Source organism: Crocuta crocuta, unplaced genomic scaffold (genome assembly GCF_008692635.1).
Source record: "Crocuta crocuta isolate KB4526 unplaced genomic scaffold, BGI_CrCroc_1.0 scaffold655, whole genome shotgun sequence".
Classification (NCBI taxonomy): domain Eukaryota; kingdom Metazoa; phylum Chordata; class Mammalia; order Carnivora; family Hyaenidae; genus Crocuta; species Crocuta crocuta.
The window spans coordinates 1,210,811-1,236,132 of NW_027528348.1; the positions used below are offsets into that span (position 1 = coordinate 1,210,811).

The 25,322-nt window shown below is 50.3% G+C and overlaps 2 protein-coding genes across 2 annotated transcripts in view; both read right to left on the reverse strand.

The window, feature by feature from the left end:
- KLHL40 (kelch like family member 40) overlaps nucleotides 1-2,741 on the reverse strand; it is a 6,453-nt gene extending 3,712 nt beyond the window's left edge. The window contains exons 1-2 of the mRNA XM_077753738.1: nucleotides 1,578-2,741; nucleotides 86-246 (exon numbers count right to left, since the gene is read on the reverse strand). Coding sequence (XP_077609864.1) covers nucleotides 86-246; nucleotides 1,578-2,741 — 1,325 coding nt within the window. The remainder of the gene's footprint in view (nucleotides 1-85; nucleotides 247-1,577) is intronic.
- Nucleotides 2,742-17,192: 14,451 nt separating this feature from the next.
- ZBTB47 (zinc finger and BTB domain containing 47) overlaps nucleotides 17,193-25,322 on the reverse strand; it is a 9,326-nt gene continuing 1,196 nt past the window's right edge. Inside the window, 5 exon segments of the mRNA XM_077753716.1 lie at nucleotides 17,193-20,633; nucleotides 20,899-21,043; nucleotides 21,617-21,732; nucleotides 23,234-23,381; nucleotides 24,953-25,322. The exon segment at nucleotides 24,953-25,322 is cut by the window's right edge and continues 12 nt beyond it. Of these exon segments, the coding sequence (XP_077609842.1) occupies nucleotides 20,272-20,633; nucleotides 20,899-21,043; nucleotides 21,617-21,732; nucleotides 23,234-23,381; nucleotides 24,953-25,322 (1,141 nt within the window). The 3' untranslated portion in view covers nucleotides 17,193-20,271.

The window sequence follows — 25,322 nt, forward strand, 5'->3', positions numbered from 1 at the left end:
TCCGCCCGTCCACAGCCCCGGACCCCCGGACCCCCGGCACCTCAGCCCCGACCCCGGGCCCCGCTCCGCCCCAGCCCGCGCTCACAGCCGGTCGTAGCACATGACCGAGTCCAGGATGCGCTCGCCGTCCTTGAGCTCCCTGCCGCCGACCACGTAGATGGAGTTGAGAGCCTCTCCCAGGCCGAAGAGGCAGCGGGGCGAGGGCAACGGCGGCATTCCCAGCCACTCCGAATCCAGGTGGTCAAACTGCCGGCCGGGGCATCCAGTCAGCCACTGGCCCCCACGTCCCCAGACCAGCCCCGCGCCGCCCCGCTCAGCCACCCCGGGTCCCAGAGGAAGCCAGGCCTCCAGGTGGAGCCAGTGCAGCCTGGAGGTCATCCCTTGAGACGGTGCCCTATCTTCCTACCAGGCTAAGAACAACCGAGGCCTCCAGAGGAAGGCGCCCAGAAACCACCATTACAGCGCTGCGATGGGGCACCCCAGCAAAGTCCTGTCCCTTCCCCAGTACAACTCTGCAACTGAGGCCTGCCTCCCCTCTGTTTTCCACCCCTTCCCACTCTACAGGAAATACAGCTCCTCCACTCATAAGATCTATGGTGTAAATCAGTGGCCCTGTCCACCTCCACAGTCTAAGACAATGATATTAATATTAGTGGCTCATCTTTCTGGAAAGTTTTCTGAAGGCTCAGCAGTGTGCCTATGAACACTTTACCACCATCGTGTAACCTTCAAACAAGCTTATCGAGCAGGAAAAATAATGTCCCTATATACAAACAGAGGTCCAGAGAAATTAAACAATGAGCCCATGATATGCCTTGGCTGGTAACTGGTGGAGCTATCCCCCCACCCCCCACCCCAGTCCCAGTTTAACCCTGGCACCAGGTTGCCCCTCACCCTTCTCACACATGGTCAGGCGTCACTGAACACACCACTCACTATGTTCATTCCAGTCTCTATCCCTTGCTTACCACTCCCCAGGCAGAAACATCCTAACTTCCCCTTCATGCCTCCAAATTCCCCCCAAATAGCAAGACTTGAACCTACATGGCCAGTCACCAGGAAACCATCTCTGCCCTCTGAGATCCCACACTATACTACTACTTTGGACGGGACACCCGACTCTACTGGCCCTTTGCCAGCCTCAATTTTCTCACGTGTACAGTGAAAAGACTAGGCAGGATGTTCCCTTTGTTTGGGACACTCTGTTCTATACTCCAGTGCTGGCTTCATGCAAAGCCCTCTGTTCCAGACCTCTACACTGGCCTTGCTCCTCCTTCTCACTGTGTCTGACCCCAACCCCTGGGCAGAGATAGAGTCTCCAACATATCAGACCATCCTGGGGCTAACATCCCCCTGAAACTGAGACTGGAGTCTCAGTTATGTAACTGTCAACCACCTATAACTGTCTTCAGCCTTTAGGCAAGTGGCTGTCAGTCAACCTCCTTGGTCTACTTCTCATCCTAGACCCAATGACAACCCCCCAGCAAGTAGACACAAGCCTCTCCTGGGCCCCAAGGAGGCCCCTCTCCATTCCCAGAGCCCAGCACTGGCTGCCCCTCCCAGGGCTGGGCAGGCACCTGCAAGAAGTAAGCACTCATGGGGTCCTCTTTGTTGTCCTCATTGTAGAAGAGGCCCCCGGCCACAAAGACCTGGTTCTCCTTGGTCACGAGGCTGACGTGGTTCTTAGGGATCTGGGTGGAGAGGGAAGCACAGTAGCACTCGTTGGCTGCTGGATCATAGGCCACGGCCCCCTCCTCACTGATCATGAAGATGAGGTCCTGCAGGAACATGCCAAAGCGCAGGGTGTCATTGAGGATCCCGGGTATGATACGTTCGTCCTCCTCCACCACTTCCTCCTCTGCCTTGTTTTTGCCGGTGCCCTTGTCTGCAGCCTTGGAGCCGGCTGCCTCCTTCCCCTTGTCCTTCTTCTTCTTGCGCAGCACGGTGAGGCGGCCCTCGTGTGCGTCCTTCACCATCTGCACCTTGCGCAGCAGCTCGGGCTGGGCACGCACTAGAGGGTGGTTCTCCACGCGGCTCTCCAGGAAGGCGCGCGGCAGCAGGCGGCAGCGGATGCTCTCGAAGACGGTGGGCAGCGCGCGCTGGCGCTCCGCCTGCGCCTTGGCGTCGCCGCTGCCCGCCCACCGCATCACCGCCTCGAACACCGCCTCCTCCTTCTCCACATTGAGGCCGTCGCTGGAGATGATGGCGATAAGCTCGTCAGCCGAGAGCCCGAGGAAGTCGGCATCGCGCGCCACGAGAGAGAAGCGCGCGCAGATGAAGTCGCGCGCGGCCACGGCCAGGCGCGCGCAGTCGAGGAGGAGGCCGAGGCGGAAGACCGCCAGGCAGTTGGCGAGGCACAGGCGCTTCTGTAGGAAAGACACGCAGATGGTGAAGATGGACGGGATCTGGAAGCGGTGCGCTGCGGCGAACAAGTCCTGCACGCTCGCCTCGTCCAGCGCGATCTCCGACGTATACAGGTAGTGCAGCACCTGGGCCACCACGTCCGGGGACACCTCCTCCAGACGCAGCTCGCCCGCCTGCTCGGGCTCGGCCAGGAAGCGCGCCCGGAAGTAGGGGCTGCAGGCGGCCAGCACCAGGCGGTGGCAGGGGAACTCGCGCTCGCCCACCCGCACCACACAGTCAAGGAACTTGCCGTGGTCCAGCATGTCCTTGAGCCCGTCCTGCAGGAGTGTCTGCTGGTACAGCCGCTGCTCCTCCGCCTGCTCCAAGCCCAGCGCCATGGTGGGTGGCTTGGGTGCTGCTGCCTTGCAGGGGGACCCTCCTCTTTCTATTCCTCTGCTTGCCTTCTGGGCCACTCTCAGTCTACGCAGCTGTCTTCTCGGAGCTATATATAGAGGTGAACAAGACCCTGTAAGGAGAGCTGCCTGACTTCCTGCACATGATGCAGAGGGGACAGCTGGGTGGAGGCCCCCTCCCAGAGCAGCTTTGACTCAGCCCCAGGGGCTCATGGGACGGGGGTGGGGTGTCTGGGCCTTGGAGAGCCTCGCTGCCTCATTTCTAAATGGAGCACACCGAGGCCTTAACTGCATTCCTTGGTCAGGCAATACCCCCGAAGGAAGGGGATGACTCAAGCTCTGCCCCTCAGTCCAGGGAGGAAGCAGCATTGGTGTCCCTCTTCCAGGGTCTCCCTTCCTTCATGCCTTCTGGGCCTTTCTGTCTCTGTGCTTCCATCTTCCTCCCTGTAGTATATCTCACCCCAGCCACCCTTGGATTCAGTGTGCTTGGGTTTCCTGCTCAATGAACTTGGCAATGGCATTCACTCACTGGGGACCTTGTTGCCCTCCCTTTAAAATGGGAGGATCCTTCCCCCTTTCTGCTCCAGATCTGAGACCCTTCTTAGACTGTGCAAGAAAGCAAAAGGGTCACCACCTTTCTGAAAGGCCTATACAGGTCACATGGGTCTGTTGAGCCTCAGTCTCCCTTTCTACACAATGAGGAGTTGAATGAGTTCGATTCTAAGGGCCACAGTTACCATTTTGCTGAGGTTCAGAAGCACTGAGGTTCTGTGTTCTTGGGAGAACACTGTCACAGGATTTTAACATTGCAAGGTGTCAGACACACAAGAAAATTAATTTTCTAGGATTCAACTATTCTAGGTATATAAACTCCCAGGGTTTTAGCATTCTAAATGAGTGACATTGTGGATTCTAGTGTTCAAAAAGTAACACTAAGAGTTTAATGTTCCAGGATAGCTATTTATGCTCATTGTTTTTGGTCTATACCAAACTTGACCTGAGCCTACGTAGCCTTGGGGCCCTTGGGGTCTACCATCTAAGGGGTCAGAGTAGAGGCAGAGGATAGCCAGTCCTTGTGCCCAACCTTCTCTGACCCTCCCCACCCCCCAGCACACACACACACACACACGTACACCAGCCTCAGCTACCAAGATTAACTTGTTCCCAAAGTGCCAGAGGCTGCAGCTGTGGGTTAAATTTAGTCCCCAAGACACTGGTGTGAACTCTTATGGGGCATTTTCCCATCATTCCTCTGAGTCACTTGTTTATAACCTCAGGCATAAGGGGCAGAGGGATTGGAGAGGGGACCTCAGGATGGGCCAGGGCTGAGCCCCCTCCCATTTGGTGATCTCAGAGATGTCACTGTGTGTCCCTCCTGAGATGTCCATTCAAGAATTGTTTGCTCACCCCACCAGCAGGCACAGTGGCTGGCACATCCTGGATATGGTCCTGCCCCTCTTGTAGAAAGGACAAAGTCTCAGCCCAGGGCTTCCAGCATGGCCCTGGACTGTGGCGCATTTCCAACAAGTACCATCGGTGAAGAGACCAGGCTCTGCGAGGCTGAGCACCTTGGCCAAGTTGCTCAGGTGGCAGGTGGCCAAGCCAGGGCTCAAAGCAAATCTGCCCACCTCCAAAGACTGCGGGAATCCCTCCCCACCAAACTGCCGCCCACCAATTAACAACCACCACCAACACAACAACAACAAAAAATTAGTGGTGGCTTCATTTTCCAAAGACCAGGACAGAAAGTACATACTAAACAATTAACTTATCTTTATCAAATGACTCAGTGATGTATTTTTAGATTATGATGAATCTCATAGCACTTACTGCCTACCAGGCATTCTGCTAGCTTATTTATATGTGGCTCATTCATTCATCAGGAACCTCCTGTGCACTCTTCTCAGTGTTAAGGATTCAACAGTGAGCACATCAAACAGGAATTCCTGTCTTTATGGAGCTTATGTTCGGCCAAAGTGGGTGGTTGGGGGGAGACAGCAACAAGCATTTATACAGAATGTCAGATGATAACTGCTAAGTGACAAGTAGCAGAGAAGAGGTTATGGGAAGGGACAGGTGGTAGTGGTAATAATTTTAGTGGATCAGTCAGGATCAACTCACTGAGAGGACTCCATTTGAGCGCATTCAAGCCATGGATAGGAGGATTCCAGGCAGGGGAAATAGCTTGAGCAAAGAGCCTGAGGCAGGAGCACACCTGCCATGTTCAGGAACAGTAAATGAAGGAAGCAATGAATGAGGAGGTGAGTAGGAGATAAGGGCAGAGGAGTAATAGTGCAGGCATCATGTAGGGCCCTGTGGGCCAGTGTCCAGACTTTGGTTTTTCCCTTTGGTGAAATGGAGAGCCACTGTTTTGTTTTTTTTTAAGAGGCCTTTTTTTTTTGTTTGTTTATTTATTTATTTATTGAGAGAGAGAAAAACAGGGACAGAGAGAGAGGGAGAGAGAGAGAATCCTAAGCAAGCTCCACACTGTCCATGAAGAGCCCAATGCAGAGCTTGAACTTGCAAACCTGAGCCAAACAAAGTTGGGCGCTTAACCGACTGAACCACCCAGGCACCCGTATTTTTTAATGATAATTATAGGAAATGCAAACATACCCACAAGAAAAGAGAATACTAGGCCTGTCTCCCATATACCAGTCTCCCCACTTAAGCAACTATCTAGTCCTCAACTCATGCCCAATCCCATTTCATCTCTGCCCCTAGCCACTATGTGGTAGTCACTTAGGTAGAAGTCCAGGGATTGGACGTGAGTACAGGAGAGAGAGGGACAAAGTACACCTCCATGGCTTTCAGCTGAATCAGGGAGAATGTCATCTCACTTCATTCTCTTACTTTTTACTCATTAATCTTATCTCAGATTATGAGGTAGGTATTATTTTCCCCCTTTTATAGAAACTGAAATTTAAATGGCCAACAAATAGGGATCAGTCTTATGTTTCTTAAAAATTTTTTTATGTTTATTTATTTCTGAGAGAGAGAGAGAATGCAAGTGGGGGAGGGGGCAAAGAGAGAGGGACAGAGGATCTGAAGCAGGCTCTGTGCTAACAGCAGAAAGCCCAATGTGGGGCTTGAACTCATGAACCATGAGATATGACCTGAGCCAAAGTTGGATGCTGAACCGACTGAGACACCCAGGGGCTCCCCTCATGTTTTTTATAAAATGGCTTTGTTTAGACATAAGTCACATACAATGAACTGCACATATTTAAAGTGTACAATTTGATAAGTTTTTTAAAGTTTATTTTTGAGTTGGGGGAGGGGGTCACATGAGTGTGAGAAGGGCAGAGAGAGAGAGAAACAGAGAATCAGAAACAGGTTCAGCACTGACAGCAGTAAGCCTGATGTGGGGCTCGAGCCCACGACCCGTGAGATCATGACCTGAGCCAAAGATGGATGCTCAAAGGACTGAGCCACTCACACGCTCTAACAATTGGTAAGTTTTGATGTGCATATATATATACACCAACAACACCAGCAGCACAATAAGTTAGAAAACATATCTGTCAGCCACTTGTCCTTGGGTCCTTCTTTAATCCCTCCCTCATCTCTCCCCACAACACCCCCAGCCTGACAGTCACTGATCTGCTGTCACTATCATTCCTTGGCAGTTTCTAAAGTTTTATAGAATTAGAGTTATGTAGTATGTCCTCTCTTTCTCTCTCTTTCTTCTGACTTCTTTTATTCAGACAACTATTTTGAACTCCATCCAGTTTGTCTACTCATGTTCTGCCTTCATTAGGAATCTTAGCATTTAACAAGGGCTATTTAAGAAAAATGCCAAGTGAAATTCTTGAGAAAATTGACACTCATTTCACCAAGGTCAGAGAATACCTTGCAAATGTGCCGAGAAACCCAACATCGTCTACAACCCTCATTATACGAGGAGACCTCACCCAGATGTAGGCTTGGGGCTGTCTCAGCCACTGAGTATTTGCTGGGGTAGTCATGCTATATGTCCATATGTGGCAGACACTTATCACACTGCTGGTCTCCTCGCATCTCCTAAGTAGCCTTTCTGTGTGTGGGATAGTTCCACATCTGTAATCCTTCCCCAAGGTAGAAGCCAGAACTGTGGCACTGGGAGGCTCAATCCATTGAGTCCAACTTCGGCTCAGGTCATGATCTCACGGGTTGTGAGTTTGAGCCCTGCATTGGGCTCTGTGCTGACAGCTCAGAGTCTGGAGCCTGCTTAACATTCTCTGTCTCCCTATCTCTCGTGCCTACCTCTTTTGCTCTCTCTCTCTCTCTCAAAAATAAATAAACATTTAGGGGCGCCTGGGTGGCTCAGTTGATTGAGTGTCCGACTTTGGCTTGGGTCATGATCTCACAGTTCATGGGTTCGAGCCCCGCATCAGGCTCTGTGCTGGCAGCTAGCTGAGAGCCTGAAGCCTGCTTCGGATTCTGTATCTCCCTCTCTCTCTGACCCTCCCCTGCTCATGCTGTCTCTCTCTGAGATAAATTTTTAAAAATAAACAAACAAACATTTAAAAAAAAAGACACCAAAACTTATTTTCTCAGCCTCCCTGACAAGAAGAAAAAAAAGACATCAATAACCAAAGGACCTCAAAGAGACAGTGGACAGCAAGGTCCTCCAGTTCACAAGTCTTTTCACACATGATGACTGCCACCGGGCTTTTTGGTGCTCTACTTTTAAAAAATTACTGAGGGGCACCTGGGTGGCTCAGTCAGTTGAGCATCCAACTCTTCTTGACTTTGGCTCAGGTTATGATCTCACGGTTCATGGGTTCCAGACCTGTATTGGACTCTTTGCTGACAGCAGGGAGCCTGCTTGGGGTCCTCTCTCTCTCCCTCTCTCTGCCCCTCCCCAACTAGCACTCTCCTGCATGCTTTTGCTCTCTTTCTGTCTCTCTCTCAACATAAATAAATATTTTAAAAACTCAACAAACTTACAGAAAAACTTACAAAACTTACAAAAACCACAATCTCGTTATTGCACTAAAATTTTTTTTAAATTATTGAAAAGATGTAGGACTCCTTTCTCCCTGCTCGTCTCTGTTAAGGACAATGATAAACCATGGAAATATGCAAGAGGGAATTAAAGAATAACTCTGATAAGTGGGAGACGGATGATAAACTCCCATCCAACAGAGGATGACCCGGGTAGGCTTACTCCTCTTACAAATTGCATGGGAGTTCCACTGACAACACCAGATGAATGCAGCTACCACCAGCAAGGGGAGCTCATCAGAAGTACACTAACAACAAGCAGCCAGTGGGAGACACTCTCCTCCCACACCTGGCCTGAGACCCACCTCCCCTGCTAAGGGGCACTGGGCAGCTTGGCCTGGGGAAACTCGTTCTGCTCTCTCTGGCAGCTGCAGCAGCAGGAACAGGTGGGAACCTCAACAGTGCCAAATAACCCAAGTGAAAATAACATGGCAAAGTCTCTGAAAATTAAATTGTCATTGGAACCGCAGCCCACAAAAGTAGGCCAGCACCTGTATGCCAAACCTAAACAGGGCAACTGCCTGTTATTAAAAAAAAAAAAAAAAAAAAAAAAAAAAAAAAAAAAAAAACACNACCAAATAGAACCCAAAGTTTCTTAACACAAAACCAAAATGTCCAGAATACAATTTTTTAAAAATCACCTGTCATACTAATAACCAGGAAAATCACTACTGGAATGTGAAAAGATCCACTGATGCCAACAGCTATTAATCAGATGTTAAAATTATCTCACAAGGATTTCAAAGCTTAATAAAATATTTCATAAAAATGGTTAAATAGTCAATACAATTCTCTTGAAATAAATTTGAAAAAGAGAAAATCTCAGTAAAGAAATATAAGCTATATATAAGAGCCAAATAGAAATCATAGAACTGAAACATACTGAAATAAAATAGAAATAAAACAAAAATAAAAACCTGCTGGATGGTCTCAATAGAAAGGAGATGACAGAAGATAAAATCAGTGCACTTGAGAATAGATGAATAGGATTTACCTAATCTGAAGAACAAAAAGAGAGTAGAGTGAAAAAAAAAAGTCATCTTGGGCCCATGGGACAATAACAAAAGATCCAACATTTATATCACGATGGTCCCAGAAGGAGCGGAGAAAGACAGAGGGACTCAAATAGTAACTGAAGTAATAATGGCTAAAAACTTCCAAAACTTGGTGAAAGACACAAACCTGCAAATTCAAAAAACTGAGCAAACCCCAAACAGGGATAAACCCAAAGAAATCCATGCCAAGACACATCATAATTAAAATTCTGAAAACTAAGGATAAAGAAAAAACAAAATCTTGAAGGCAGCCAGAAAGAAAAAACACATTACCTATAGGGGACACTAGTTCAAATGAGGGTGGATTTCTCATCAGATACCATGGAGGCCAAAAGAAAGTGGCACAATTTTCAAGAACTGAAAGAATGGTCAGTGGTGAATTCTATATCCAATGAAACTATCAGGAATGAAAGGTAAATAATTCCAGGGAATCTACAAAAATACCTTCAGAAACTAATAAATGGGCTCAGCAATGCCAGAGGATATAAAATCAACACACCCAAATTAACTGCATTTCTATCTACTGACAATGAACATGTAGAAGTAAAAATTTTAAACTTAATACCATTTATAATCCCTCCAAAGAAATTGAATATTCTCTTTTTAAGTTTATTCATTTTCAGAGAGAGAGAGAGAACGAGTGGGGAAGGGCACAGAGAGAGAGAGAGACAGAATCCCAAGCAGCCTCCGCATCGTCAGTGCAGAGCCCAATACAGGGCTCGAACCCATGAATGTGAGATCATGACCTGAGCTGAGATCAAGAGTCAGAGGCTTAACTCACTGAGTCACCCAGGTGCCCCAGAAATGGAATATTTTTAACAAAACACTTATAGGATCTATGCTGAAAATTACAAAATGCTGATGAAAGAAATCCTAGAAGACCTAAATAAATGGAGAAACATACTATGCTCATGGATTGGAAGGCTCAGCACAGTAAAGATGTCAGTTCTCCCCAAATTGAACTACAGATTTGATTCATTACCTATCAAAATGCAGAGACATTTTTAATAGACATAGATTAGTTTATTATAAAATGTATATGGAAAGGCACAGGCCCTAGGATAGTTAAAACTATCTTGACAAGGAAGAATAAAGTAAGAGGAATCATTCTACCTGATATTAAGGATTCCTCTATAGCTCTAGTAATCAGAATTGTGTGGCAGAGAGACAGACACATAGATCAATGGAACATAACAAAGGACCCAGAAATAGATCTAAATGTGCTCAACTGATTTTTGACAAAGGTCAAAAACAAGTCAATGGAGGACACAGACTTTTCAACAAATGGTTCTGGAGCAATTAGATATCCATAGGCAAACAAAAAAACAAACAAAAACCCACCTTCCACGTAAATCTCATACCTTATACAAAAATTAATTCAAAATGGATCATGAACTTAAAATGTAAAACATCTAAAATAATCTTGATAAAGAAGAACAAAGTTGGAGGTCTCACACATTTTTATTCCAAAACTTAATACAAACCTATAGCAATCAAAACTGTATGGTCCTGGCATAAAGACAGACATATAGACAATTGGAACAGAATAGAAATCCCAGAACCAAACTCTCACATATATGTCAAATGACTTGTGACAAGAATACCAAAACCATTCAATGAGGAAAGGACAGTCTTTTCAACAAATGGTTTTCAGAAAATTGTATACCCATATCCAAAAGAATGAAGCTAGACACTTTTCTCACACCATATACAAAAAAAACTCAAAATGTAAGAGTGAAAACTAGAAAACTTTAGAAGAAAACATGGGGTGAAAACTTCATGACACCAGAACTGGCAAGTCCTTGGATATGACCCAAAAGCACAGACAACAAAAGAAAAAACAGCTTGGACTACATCAAAATTTAAAACTTCTGTACATCAAAGGACAAAATTGACAGAAAAGGCAACCAACGCCCGGGATAGTAGAAGATATTTGCAAATCATATAAAGGGTTAATATCTGAAAAATATAAATAATTCCTAAAGTTCAACAAACAACCTGATTAAAAAATGGCCAAAGTACTTGACATTTTTGCAGAAAGGTGTATAAGCACATGAAAAGATGTTCAACATCGCTGATCACTAGGGAAATGTAAATCCATACCACAAGATACCACCTCACACCCATTACAATGGCAACTATTTAAAAACAAACAAAAAAGCAAAGAGGTGCTGGCAAGGATGTGCAGAAATTGGAACTCTGTGTACCATTGGTGGGAATGTAAAATGGTACAGACACTATGAAAAACAGTATAACAGTTCATTAAAAAATTAAAAATAATTACCATATGATCTAGCAATCCACTTCTGGTTATATACCCAAAGGTATTAAAAACAGGTACACCCATGCACAGCAAAGGAAACAACCCACAAAACTAATGGGCAACCAACGGAATGGGAAAAGATAGTTGCAAATGACATATCAGATAAAGGCTTAATATCCAAAATCTATAAGGAACTCACCAAACTCCACACCCAAAAAACAAACANCACTGCCATCTCAAAAAAATAATAATAAAAAAAAATAAAAACAGGTACACCCAGGTTCATTGCAGCATGATTCACAATAGCCAAAAGATGAAAACAACCCAAGTGTCCATCAACGGATGAATGGATACATAACATGTTGTATATAAGTACAATGGAACATTATTCAGCCTTAAAAAGGAAGGGAATTCTGACACATGCTACAATGTGAATGGAGTTGAGGACACATGCGAAGGGAAATAAGTGAGTCACAAAAAGACAAATACTATATGATTTCACTTATATGAGGTACCTAGAATAGTCAAATTCATAGAGGCAGAAAGTGGAATGGTAGTTGCCAGGGCTTGGGGATAGGCAAGGGGACATAGGGAGTGAGTGCTTAATGGGTACATAGTTTCAGTTTTATGAGATTGAAAAGAATTCTATAGCTGGATGGTGGTGGTATTATACAACAATGGGAATGTACTTAATGCCAATAACTGTACAGTTAGAATTGGTTAAGATGGTAACTTTTATGTATATTTTACCACAACTTAAAAAAGAGAGAGAGAGAGAGCTTTGTCAGTCCCAAGACTGGAGTTGGCCCTTAAAAGTAAGTGAGCATCTTTTTTAAAATTGTGAAATAAAATTATACAACCTCTAGGGAAAAATAACAGGAGAGTAAGCTTGACATTTGGCTAGGGAAAGAGTTATTAAACTCAGCATCAAAAGCCTGATCCTTAAAAGGAAATTTTGATAAATTAATCCTCAACAAAATACAGAACTTTTGTTTGCAAAAGCCCACGTGAAGAGAATGGAAAGATATGCTACAGGCTGGGAGAAAATACTTGCAACATCTAGACACACAAGGAAATCTTAAAACTCAACAGTAATAAAGCTCAACAATTGAACTGGAAAATAGGCAAAAAACCTAAACCAATATGTCATCAAAGATGATGTCAGATGGCAAATCATCTCCTGAAAAGATGTCCAATATCATTACTCATCAGGGAAATCTAAGTTAAAACTACAACATCCCTGCAGAGCTATCAGAGTAGCTAAAACAAAAAATAGTGATACCACCAAAATGCTGAAGATGAAGAGAAACTGTATCTATATCCCTCATACATTGCTGGTGAGGGTGGAAAGTGGTATAGCCTTGTAGAAAACACTTTGGCAGTTTCTTGTAAAATTAAGTATGCAACTATTATATAACCTAGCAATTGTCCTCTTGGGCATTTATCCCAAATAATAAAGAATAAATAAGAAAGTAAAATTTATGTTCACATGAAACTTATATGGGAAAATCCATGGCAGCGGTATTAGGAATAGAAAGAGAGAGAGAGAGAGAGAGAGAGAGAGAAACAGCCCTCTTCTCCTTCAAAGAATAAATGTAGTACATACAGGAGCCCCTGGGTGGCTCAGTTGGTTAAGCATCCAACCTTCACTCAGGTCATGATCTCGCTGTTTGTGAACCTGAGCCTCACGTAGGGCTCTGTGCTGACAGCTCAGAACCTGGAGCCTGTTTCAGATTCTGTGTCTCCCTCTCTCTCTGCCCCTCCTCCACCCTCTCCCTCTGCAACTCCTCCACACATGCTCTGTCTCTCTCTGTCTCAAAAATAAACTATAAAAGAAGTTTTTAAAAAATTTTAATGTAGTACATAGAAACCATGGAATACTACCCAGCAATACAAAAGAATGAACTGCTGATATACACAGTAACATGGGTCAATCTCTAGAAAATTAGGGTGACTGAAAAAAGTCAACCCCAAAAGATTACATACCATATACATTTATGTAACATTTTGAAATGACAAACTTTTTTTTTTAATATTTTTTATTTATTTCTAGGAGAGAGAGAGAGACAGTGTGAGCAGGGAAGGGTCAGAGAGAGAGGGAGACACAGACTCTGAAACAGGCTCCAGGCTCTGAGCTGATAGTCAGCACAGAGCCCGATGCAGGGCTCGAACCCACGAACCACGAGATCATGACCTAAGCGAAAGTCGGACGCTTAACTGACTAAGCCACCCAGGCGCCCCTGAAATGACAAACGTTTTTAAATGGAGAACGGATTGGTGGTTGCCAGTAGTTAGGGACAGAGTGGGTGATGGACAGGAGGAGGCTGTGTATAGTTATAAAAGGGCAAGAGATGGAACCCTACGGTGGTGGAATGTTCTGTCTTCATCGTGGTGGTGGATATGTTAACATACACTTGTGATAAAAGTCTATAGAACCAAATATGTACACAAATGAGGACAAGTAAAGTTGGGGAAATCTGGATAAGAGCAGTGGAGTGTCAATGTCAATGCCCTGGTTGTGACAGTGTATTAGTTTTGCAAAATGTTATCATTAGGGGAAACTAGGTAAAATGTACAGGAGATTTCTCTGTATTATTTCTTATAGCTGCATATGAATCTGCAATTATCCCAATAAAAATTTCAATTAAGGTAAAGATCAAAGACCACCCAACATCTAAGGAAAGTCTCATGAAAAATAAATGAAAGGAAGGGAAATTGGAGGAAACAAAGATTAAAAAAATCAGGACGCAGAAAAAATTCAAACACTGCTAGTAATAACGTCCAAAAGCTGCTTACATAATAAAGCGACAAACACTACCAAAAAAAAAGAAGAAGAAGAAGAACTTCCAGAGAAATGAAGAAATTAAAAAGTATAATGGGGAAAATGTATACTTGATAGAAGACTTGGAAAATAAATTTGAGGAAATCTCAAATTTGAGGAACAAAAAAGATGACGAACATGAGATGAGATAAAGGAATGAGAAAAGCAGCCCAGAAGTCCAATATCTAAATAACAAGAGCTTAAGAACAGAGAAAAACTTGGAGAGGAAATGGTTTAAAGCCCTAATTCAGGAACGTAGCCCCAGACTGACAGGGCTCACCAAGTACCCAGCTCAGTGGATGAGAAAAATTCACACCAAGTACATCATTGCCTTGAAGGTTCACAAGGCTGGAGGTGAAGCAAAGGGCCTGAAAGCTTCAGAGAGGAAGAAGCACACCAGACACATAGCATCAGGAGTCAAACCAGGATGGGGAAACACTAGCATCTCAAATTCTGAGGGAAAATGAATTCCCACCCAGAGTTCTGTACTCAAGGCAAAGTCATCCCTACATAAGGCTAGAATAAAAATAGTCAAGATCTTCAGAATTTCATTCCCTGAAGTGGTTCTAAAGAGAAGCTACATTTTAGGGTTAGGGGGAAAAAAGTAGTCCACGAAGTCCTAAACCTTCTAGAAGTTAGTTTTCTATAGAAAACTTCAAGGGACACAGTCTCAGCAAAGTGTGACAGGGAACAGAGGTCTGGGGATGTGGTTAAGCAGTAAGTGTCCTTGTGGGGGAGGGCTTCACTTTTGTGCACACCAGGTTGTCCGTCACATTGTCCACTTGTTAAAATGAGGATGAAGCTTCGTGATGATGATCACTAGCTCCACTGCCTCCTGAGTTACTAGATCTGGGTAGGACCGGTCATGTTGGGCCTGGCCACGGCTTTCCACGTGCCCATAAGACCCTCTTCAGGAAGCCCCCTGGAAATGTGCTTCACCAAATTGAGGGAGCAAATCCAGATAAAGGAAGACAGAGGATTCAGGGAAATGGGAGATCTCTCTAGGAAACAACAGAGAGAATCCTCAGAAGGGTGGAAGATCCCACCGTGACAGCTGGGGGACATCAACCAGCCCAGATTCGAGCGAGGCGTCTGGAGAGACGGTGCCAAGAGGAAACTGATGTGTGTGCACGTTAGGAGGGGAGTTGCGTTTACGGCAGACTTTGGGTACACAGAAGTGATAAATGCCTAGAAACTGAAATAACATTTTAAAAAGAGACAAAAGAAGTTGTACAAGAAAGGAAATAGAATCCTATTCTATGACATGGCTTGGTTGAGGTCTGTATTTACATAGTCCTAATGATACATAGACTGAATGTTAATCTAACCGAAAATAATAATACAACCATACTTGGAGAAAGGGGAAGAGATGCCATGTGTGTATAGTGTGTGTGTGTGTGTGTGTGTGTGTGTGTGTTGGGAGTGTTGAAGAAAGAAATCAATAAATGATGCCTAATGCTGCGGAGGCATGACTTTCACAGGCATGAGGGGAAACACCAAAAATACCAACTGAATTGGAAATGATTGCCCACTGGAAGTTGGAAAGGAGGAGATACAGGCAACTGCAAGTCTTGTTTAAAAAAAAAAAAAGCCTTCCAAGAATATTTGGCTTTTTAAACTATGTCAGAAAATTTTTAATTGTAAAAAAAAATAGGTATTTTCCCAGGGATTGTACAGAAAACAATGCCGTGTGGTGTTGGGCTGGTGCTCACAGCAGGCACTGGTCTTACCCAGCGCCCCGAAGCCCCTAATGCCCTGGAATGGTGGCATTCTCTAGAGAAGAGTCAATTAAGGAACTAGCCCAGAGATCTGCCTTGCCAGGCTAGTGGCTTCCTGTAGGAGGCAGTGTCCACTCCAGGCCTGTGCCCAGTATGCATGCATGTGCCATGGTTTTTCTCAGAATGCCTGGGCCCCAAAACCAGGAATCGGGGTGGAAAAGGGACCCTCTGTGGCCATCCAGTGCCACTCAGTGAGCTTGGACAGCTGTTTTCTGACTGTGAGTCCTACTTACCGGAAGTAGCAGATATGCTCACTTTCCCAGCCTCCCTTGCAACTAGGGTATAAATACATGACCTGTGCTCCAGGACACAATGTGTTAACAAGCAGTTTGGTCCCCAAGAGCAAAACTGTGAGAGAATGAGTGCCCCCAATATGCCAGCCATGGTGCCCTCCCCCACCCAACAGCCTCCTCCTCCTAGCCCAGCGTGACTGGTGCCTGAGCAGCTCTGGAGTGTGAGGTTGGAAACCTTATGAGAATGAAGGGGGTGGCAGTGGGGCTGAAGGAAGAAATGGGCAGAGTGGCATCAGGCAAACAGGTGGGGAGTAAGAGGGGTGGAGAACAGAGCCAGAGGAGCAGAATACCCAGAGACTAGGGGAGCGGTAAGGTCTTCAAGCTCATTGTCGAGCCTCATTTTCAGGGAGACCTAAGTCAGCCTGTTCCTTTTGGCCAAACAAGTAAGGCTGTGCAGAAAGGTACAGGCCCCCAATCCTGGGACCTGCTATTTGGACCCCTGCCCTGGAAGGGGGGGGTGGTATATAAGAACAGGAAACCCATGTCCTAGGACAGGGTTTCACCACCAGCTCCACCCCCCCCCCATCTCCAGCACCTGCACCTCCTCTCTGGTTCATGAACCCACCCAGGCCCTCCCGGTCAGACCCCTCCTCGTGTGTCCTGAGCCAGTTGCCACAAACACAGGGGCCTTGTTCGCCATGTAGCCCCAGGGCTTAGAGTTCCACCTGGCGCAGAGCCAGGGCTCCGCATATTACCTGTGCAATGATGTTAATAATTCTCAGAAGTCCCCAGAGAAAGCCATCTGCTCCCTCCTTGGAGGCCACTAGCTATCTTCCATCTGAGCTTTTGTCTTCCTGGTGCCCACGTCAGCATCTCTGATAGTTGGTTCCTTCAAACCACCCTTGCCTGCCAAGTGTCGAGCACATGAGTGGGAGTAGTCCCCGCTGTCCTGGGGCTCTGGCACTCTTGCAAAACCATACGGCAGGGGGCCTGGCCTCCTGTGGGCACTCCTCTGGGGGCCTTGGCATCAGTAACCCCAGGACTTCTCCTCTCTCAATCCCCTTCTGCATCCAGCTCAGACCAAACACCAGTTTGTGGGCACACCTCTGCTTTTCCCTCAGCTCCCAACTATGGGTGATCGTAAAGCCCAGCCCACCCTTCAGGGAGAGACAAGGGGTCTTCAGCTGCTCCGGGGTACAGTTATCCATGCGATCTGCTGCTGTGCAGCCAGGCTCTGTGTTGTCCTCGCTCTGGTCCAGGTCTTTCCAGCCCGCAGTCAGGGTGGGGAACATGTAAAGAAGAAGCTGGACCAAGGGACAGTTGAACTGACTTTATTCCCCTTCACTCTTGTCCTCACCCTCCTGCTATCCCCAACGCACTTGGGCCCCAGACACCAAGGGTCCACACACACACCTGACACAGCTACTCCTGAGCACCCCCGGTGAGGGGTGCTGTGGCAGCACCTGCCAAGGTCAGAGGCTGAGGCTCTAACTCCAGCCTGTGGTCCCACCTCATCTCTCTACTCATCGCTAGCTGGCCCAAGACCAGGGAGCCCAGAGGGTGCTAGGGAGGGGGCAGGCCCAGGTTCCAGACCCGAGTTCTGGCCAAAGGGGCTGAGAAGTCCATCTGAACTGAAGGACATCCCCCCTCCCCAGTACATCTCCAGCGGGACATGATAATCCCAAGCTCCCTTCCCCATAGGCCCTGGGAAGTGGGTATGATGCCCCAGTCTCCTTACTCCAATATCCAGGTGCTTGCTAATTTGTTTTAAAAATAAACAGGAAATGTAAAAGCTGGTAAAACAAGAACCCCTACCCATACTGGCACTGCTGAGGTTCCATTATTGCTTCAGACCCTTGTGATCTGGCTGGAAAGGCTCCCACTCACACTGGCCCAAGGGGAAGAGAGCATTTAGCACCAGGGACCAGGGCTCCTGTTCTCACCAGGACAGGGGCCTCCCAAGAGAGGGCTTGGCCATGCCCACCCACAGCGATAATGACCATTTTGATCAGAGCCCAGCCTGCTGTCTGGACCCCTGCCCTCAGAGGGGAGGTGAAGGAGAACAGGAAACCCAAATCCTGGGGCAGGGTTTCAACACCAACTCACCCTCCCCCTAACACCCACCTCTAGCCTCTGGTTATTAATGAGTGGCCTAACAGGGATCTGATCTGGCCAGCTGTGATCCCCCCCACCCCCCAGCCAGGCTCACTCACTAAAGTTGTAGTGGGGCTAGCTGGTGACAAGACAACCAGTCCCCATGGAAGACCCTAGTGTCAGCAACGGGGGTTGGGAGAACCCATGGGGATCCCAACCTACAGCACATTGGGGGAGATCAACTTTTTTGGGGAAAACATGAGCCAGCTCTAAAGAGCTGCCAGGCACTGGGTCCAGAGGTTAGAAATAGCAAGGAAGAGGAGGAAACGGGGGCGGGGGGACCCTGAGGACGTCATGGAAGCCCAGAGATCAAGGAGTGCAGGAGAGGGAGCTATAGTAAAGCAGGAGCCTGGAACTCAGCCTGGGGATAAGGGAGCTGCAGAACTGGGAGCCAGACAGGGAGCCTCCTCCCTCAATGAGGGGCCCACCTTCTCTCTCCGGAGGACAGCAGGGGTGTCTGAGGGTAAGCCTGTAGGCTCCGGCTTGCACTACTACTGCCACAGCCCCACATGCAACTAGGCCAGGACAGTGCCTGCTCTGCACCCAGAGAACAATCAGGGCTGTGTAGCTTGGATTATGAATCTTCAAATCACTCGGGCTTCTTGGAGCTGCCCACATCTGTACAGAATAAAGTGCTTCGTTTATTGATGATTAAAATGTCCCCAGCCCCCACCCCAGTGCCATGGGCCTCACAAGGAGGTCAAAGGGGTTCTGACCCCCTCAGCCCTTGGGCTGATGGGGCCCACTCCCCCTGCCCCCTGCCACTGTCCCTCCCCCCAGGGCCTAGGACTCTTCCCACTCCAGCCATGCTTGGGAAGGTGGTGGTGTGGGGGTAGTTGTGGGAGTTTAAGGTGCAGAGTATAACAAACAAAACTGTATAAACACAAAAGGAAAGAGCTTAACTAGGAAACACGTAGCTTATGGAACCTTCCTCCCCATCTTAAAGGCAGGGATAAAGACGTTAAATGACAACAAAAAAGGGTGTCCTATTAGTGCCAGCCTCATGGGGGCAAGCATTGGGCACAGGCTGGGGCTCCCCCAGGGCTCTCGCCCCCACCCCAGGGCCTGAATGTGCAGGCCCCTCTCACCAACAGTGCTACAGGCGCCCTGACCACAGCGCAGAGGCCCAGGGGAGACAGGGATGCTGCAGGCCTAGGAAGGTGAGGCCTCTGCCTTCGGAGCCGGGATGGGTACAGACACAGACACATCTCCTCTGGTGTGGGAAGGATGACCAGGGCAGCTGGTGGGGGACGAGGTGCTCTGTGAACAGCAGCCCTACCCCGGCCCCGCTGATAGCACCTTGAAACCTCAAAACATTTGCCCGGGTCTCCTTCTCAGGGCCCTGCCCCTAGTGTCCGCCCATTTGCAGGGCCGTTGGCTGCAGCCCGGGGGATCTGGCACTGCCGGAGCCAGCCCATCTGTCCACCCTGGGCCTAGCCCCCAGTTCCTCCCCCGCCCCAGAGGCCCAGTGGCTGCTGGGGACGTCCTCTCCTGGACTCAGGGACCTCAACGCAGTCTGGTATAGCTCAGGCTCTCTGCTGGCAGGGTAGTGGGCGGGAGAGCAAATGCCTGGGGTCCAGCCCCTGCCCACCACACTGCACACAGTGCAAAGCTGGGTCTGCAGCCTTTGCACTTCGCCACCTCTCCCACAGCACACTCACAGGCATCCAGACTCAAGCCCGTGCCTCAGTGTCCACAGCCCTCAGACTGGGTCCACGACTCCTTCTGGAGAAGGGGGAGTGGCTGATACCCCAACTCTTCCCCAAACTCCCCAAGATGAGGGGGCACAAGGGAGGCAGAGATGAGCCACTGCAGCTGACCCAGGCTTGGCTTGGCCAACCCCCTCCGGCTTAGGCATCAGCAGAGCAACTGGGTCACACCTGCTCCCCAGCCCCTCCCTCCCTGCTGTACCTGTGCCTCGAGCACCCCCCTCACCTGGAGGGGGTACTGGAAATAGTTTCCTCTCTTTTCTTTTTCCTTCACTTCCAAAAAAAAAAAAAAGTAAAGGCTTCAAGGAGTCACTGAAAGGGGGGCACTTGGGAGTGAGGTGTCCTTCCCCCAGCGCCGGGGGCCCCGGGCAGCATGTGTCCAGCCACCTCTGGAGGTGAGGGCGGCGGTGCCAGGCCAGTGCTGCTGCCCTCCAACCGGAAGGAGGGGGGGCAGGGGGATCCCTCCCGGAGGCGGCCCCGGGCTCCATGCCCCGCGCACGCACGGTTCGGCAGTCAGTTGTTGGCGCTCATCCTCCCGCCGGAGTTGGCAGTAGTGGGGAAGAGTGGCGGGGGGGGCGGCAGGTGGGGCGGGGGTGGCAGGGTCTGGGGCAGCCCCGGGAGCAGGGGCAGTGTGTGGGCCGGAGGCTGGGACGGGGACAGGCCTGGGGCAGAAGCGGCGCCGTCGCTGGCCAGGGGGTGACTGACGCGGAAGCATTTCTCCTTGTGGGCCTTGAGCATGTTGGAGAAGCGGAAGCGCTGGCCGCACACGTCGCAGGGGTAAGGCTTCTCGCCGGTGTGCGTGCGCCGGTGCCGCTTCATGTTGGGCCTGCTGGTGAAGCTCTTGCCGCAGATCTCACAGATGTACGGCTTCTCCCCTAGGCACGGGCGACGGGCACCAGGGAGTCACTGAGGGGTTCCCCACGCCCCAGCTCTGCGCCAGCCTCCCCACGCTCCTAGAGCCATGGTGGGCCCAGCCCTGGGCCCCTCAGTGCCTCCCTACCCCCGGAGGCAGGGAGGATGGCACCGGGCCTCACAGAAAAGGGCACACTGAGCCTGGAGGTGAGAAGCTGCAATGGCTGGGGCCACCCCTGGCCTCTGGAGCAGGGCTGCGAAGGGGTCCCTCTTGGGAGGCAGCCGTACCTGTGTGGGTCTTCATGTGCTCATCGAAGTACTGCTTCATGTTGAAGTCCTTGCCACACCACTGGCACATGAACTGCTTGTGGCCGATGTGGATGCTCATGTGTGACCGCAGCTGATACTTGTACTGGAAGCGCTCATTGCAGTTCTGAGGGTGGGGTGGAGGGTGAGGCCCGGGGGCAGAGTAGGGAGCAGCCTTTGGGAAGGGAAGCACCTGCCTGTGACCGCAGGGCCTAGGGAGGACACACACACGGGCCGGGCTCCTGGGGCTGGGCAGCACACGGGCAGAAGAGAGACCAAGGGCAGGCAGGGCCCAGGCGGGAATGGAGGTCAAGTGGGAAAAGGCCACAGAATGGAGGGAGTCCTCATGCTTAAAGCTGAGCTGCNCCACCCCATCCCTGCCTGCAGCTCTGTCTCTGTTCTGAGATGTTCCTCTCCAAAAAGCCCACCCCATGCACCATTCCAGCCCAACGAGACTGCCCACCCTGAATGCGTGGGAATGGGGTTGGAGTGGGGATGGCAGAGGGTGGGGGCGGGGGCCGGCAGACAGGCAACCAGGTAAGGACAGAGTGGGGGGCAAGGGCCACAGACACCAGGGTGGGGGCCCCTCTCTCCAAATCCTGGACTCCACTCCCCACAACTCCCTGGTTTTTAGGCAGCTGCTGTTCCTGATCCCTGTCCATCCCGGTGGCCCCTGGGGCAGGCGGAGGAAGGGGCTCACCTCGCATCTAAAGGGTTTCTCCCCAGAGTGCTGCAGTGAGTGCACTTTGAGAGACATGCTTCGTTTGAAGGACTTCCCGCAGGTCTCACAGGTGAAGGGCATGTCCTTGGTGTGGGCTGTGGGGAAAGCCATTATGTCTCAGGGGGACTCCCCTGGCTCCTCCCAGGGGATCCCTGCCTGACCACCTCCCACACTGGGCCCTCCTGGGAGGCACACCTACTTCAGGGTCTGCTTCTGAGCCTCAGTCCAAGATCTGGGGCTGACTTCAGAGCAAGGCCCCTTCCCTCTGGGCTAGGTCTGTCTGTTCTCAAGTCTGGTCAGACTAGCATGGACGCCCTCATGTTCTTCAGCCTCTGGCCAAGGCTGCTTCACTCCCAAAACTTTGGGGAGTGACTGACGGACCCCAAGTAGGACTGGCCTCAGCTCACACCCTGGCCCCTGCCAGGGGCTCCCTGCACAACCTCTGTGGGCTTCAGGCATGCCCTTCTATAAAGACAGGCTAGGAGGGGCGCATGGGTGGCTCAGTCGGTTAAGCAGCCAACTTCAGCTCAGGTCATGATCTTACCTCTTGTGGGTTTGAGCTCCGCATGGGGCTCTGTGCTGACAGCTCAGAGCCTGGAGCCTGCTTTGGATTCTGTCTCCCTCTGTGTCCCTCCCCCACTCACACTGTGTCTCTCTCTCTCTCTCTCTCAAAAATAAACATTTAAAAAAATGTAAAGACAGGCTAGGAATGGCACTGAACCTCAAAGGTGGGCTTTATAGGGGATGACACTAAGCAGTCCAGAGGAAGTTAGCTGTGCTCCCCCTAAAACCATGGAGAGATGAGGACTAATAAACTGTTCAAGGAAGATCTAGGGGAAAACAACCAGAGCCAGAGCTCAGAGCTGAGGAACTCGAGCCCAGGAACACTACCAGTTCTGGGTTACCCAGCATGCTCCTGGTTGAGACCTCAGGCCCAGGGCCCCAGCTCCCAGGTGGCTGGAGAAAAGGGGTAAGGCCTGGCCAGGGGCCACACCTCCCTTGAGCCCCAGGCCCCAAGCAAGCAAAGAAAGAAGGGCCACCTGGACACCAGACTCCCAGGCCCACAGAGGGGAGGGACAGTCATGCCCAAGGCAGAGGAGGAGCCCAACACACACCTCCTTACTGCACTGCATTATCATGGGTTGCATTCAGAGAAGCCTGAAGCCCTGTGAGGGCCAGAAAGAAGGCAAGAAAAAAATGAGAGGCACACCTGGCCTCAAACTGAGACATGGCCTATGTCTGCCCCTATGGCACTTTGTACAATTTAGGAAAAGGTGATCCTTTCCCTGGTGGGCACAACCCCCTGCTGTGATACCTAGTCTGGTTAGTAGTGTGCCAGCTGGATTCTGGTTCCGATCTGCCGTCTTGTCCAGGAGCCCTTGCGCAGTGTGCAGCCTGCCCAACTATACATGGTGCCCCTGACCTTGGAGCCTATCCAGGCCACGACGGCCGCCACAACCAGCCTCCCCCAGACTTCCCAGCTAAGAGGGGCCTTTTCACATCTTCACACTGCCCTTGGATGGGAAGCCCTTCCCAGCACAACCAGGAGCTGGCCGAGCTCTGACCTCAGGCCCCATCCTCTCTCAGCCTACTCACCAACCATGTGCTTGCGCACGTGGGCCATGGTATAGAACTTCTTCTCGCAGATCTCACAGGAGAACTTCTTCTCTGCATAGCCATGTACGATCTTGTTGTGCTCGTGGAGGGACCAGAGCTTCTTAAAAGCTTTACCACAGGTCACACACTGTGGGGTAAGAGGACTTTAGGGCCCAGGTCCTGTGTCAGGACTGTGTGACCTGGGACAAGCTGCCCCTCTCTGGACCTCAGTTTCTCCACCTGAACTGTGCTGGCAAGAGAGCCTAGCCAAATTGGATGTTCTGGGAGTCGGGGATGGTAACCCGCCCATCCAGGGCTGCAGCCTGGGGCCCTCCCCCCAACCTTGAACCGAACTAGGGTCAGGGGTCACCTATACAAGGAAGCCCCTCCTCTGTGCCCATTTTAAAAAAGCATCTCCCTACTGAGAGGAGACACACAACTAGCTGATGGGCCACAGCAGGTCCAGAGGCCACGGTGCATGGGGAAGAGCTGCTCAGGTAATGGGTCTGACAGAGCTGGGACACTGCCTTTGCTGCCTCCCCCTGCTGGGACCCAGGCCCTGACCCCATGGATCCTCAAGAACATAGGTGTCAAAGGGCCACCTGGGGGAGACTGTGGGAGGTACTAGGTCCCATGAGGACACGGAGGATTGTGGGAATCCTGTGCCCCCCTCTTCCTCCTGTCCTACCCATCCCTTCAGGACACTCTCCCCAAGAGCTGGAGTAGGTCAGGGCTTGGGCAGAAACAGGCCAGGGCGCCCAGGTCAGAAGAGGCACATGCATCTTTCCCCTTCAGGAGGAAGGTTCAGGTGTGTGCAGGTGGAGAGTCAAAGGGCTGCCCAGCAGGCAGACAGGTGGGAACAGGTGCAGGAGGTGGGTCAGGAGACCAGGTAACCCCCAGGTAACACTTTCTCCACAGGGCAATGCAATTAGCAATTAGCTCAGGCAATCAGCACCCGCCTACCTGCTGCCCCATCACTTCCCTCCCAGGTCAGAACAAGTAAAAAGCAGCCAGGCTGGCCCTGCGCTGACCACACCCTGACAGGCCAACACAGGGCCTGGCCACCAGCCCAGCTCCCCTGCTGGGCCCCAGCAGCCCCTGCTCTTCCCAAATTTCTCATCTGAGCCCTCTTCCCAGGCCCAGGCCAGCTGGCATCTCCAAAGACTGACTGCAAGCAGGGGCTTTCTCCTGCTCGGCCACTCCCTTGCTCTATTCAGCCTTTGTGGCAAGAGGAAATGGCGCCCTCTCTGGGCAAACCCTGCCCCACCTCGCCTGTGCTTTTGTGCAGTGCACAATCTGAAACTGCAAATGGTGGCCCTGTTGGCCTTCTAGCAGCCCTAGGATTTAGGAAAACACAGACTCACCCCTCCTCACAGCTGGCTATCCACCAGCCTCAAGTACTCAGACAACTCCCTCCTCTCATCCTCCAGAGTCCATGCTCCCCTTCGCTCCTCTGGCCAAGGGTACTATTTGTTTCAGTCCTTTCTGCACATGTCTCCACATGCCAAGCCCAGCTCCACCTGCCTCCTCCAGGAAGCCCTCCTTGACATTATCCCCGGCCCCGGGCCTGGGCTAGTCCTGGGGTAAGTCTGGCTTCCCTGGCCTGTCTGGGCAATGCAGGCAGCATGACCCTGGGTGCCCGGCCTGGGTGGTTGTGTGGACTCAGCAGGCCTTCTGCCCGGCCCTGCCCCGCCCACCCCAGGGAGCCAAGGGGCCCACCTGGATGTTGCGCTCGCAGTCTGTCTGCCGGTGCAGCAGCAGCTCACTCTCCAGCAAGAAGCGCTTGCCGCACTGGTCGCAGATCTGCATGCGGCTGTGGGTCACGTTCATGTGCTTCTCCAGGTACCAGCGGTTGTTGAAGACGCGAGGGCACTTCTGGCATGGGTGGTGCTGCTTCTCTTCCAGCTTCACCTTGGCCCCCAGCCCATCAGTGGCCTGTGGCCCTCGGGCCGATGCAGAGGCTCCGGGCGCGGGCTTGGGCCTCTTCCCACCCCGTGGCCTGGTCTCCTCAGGCTCAGGGGGGCCCAGGTGCCGGGCGTTCTCTCGGGACCGCGTGGCCATGTGACCATGGGGAGGGGGCTCTGCCCTG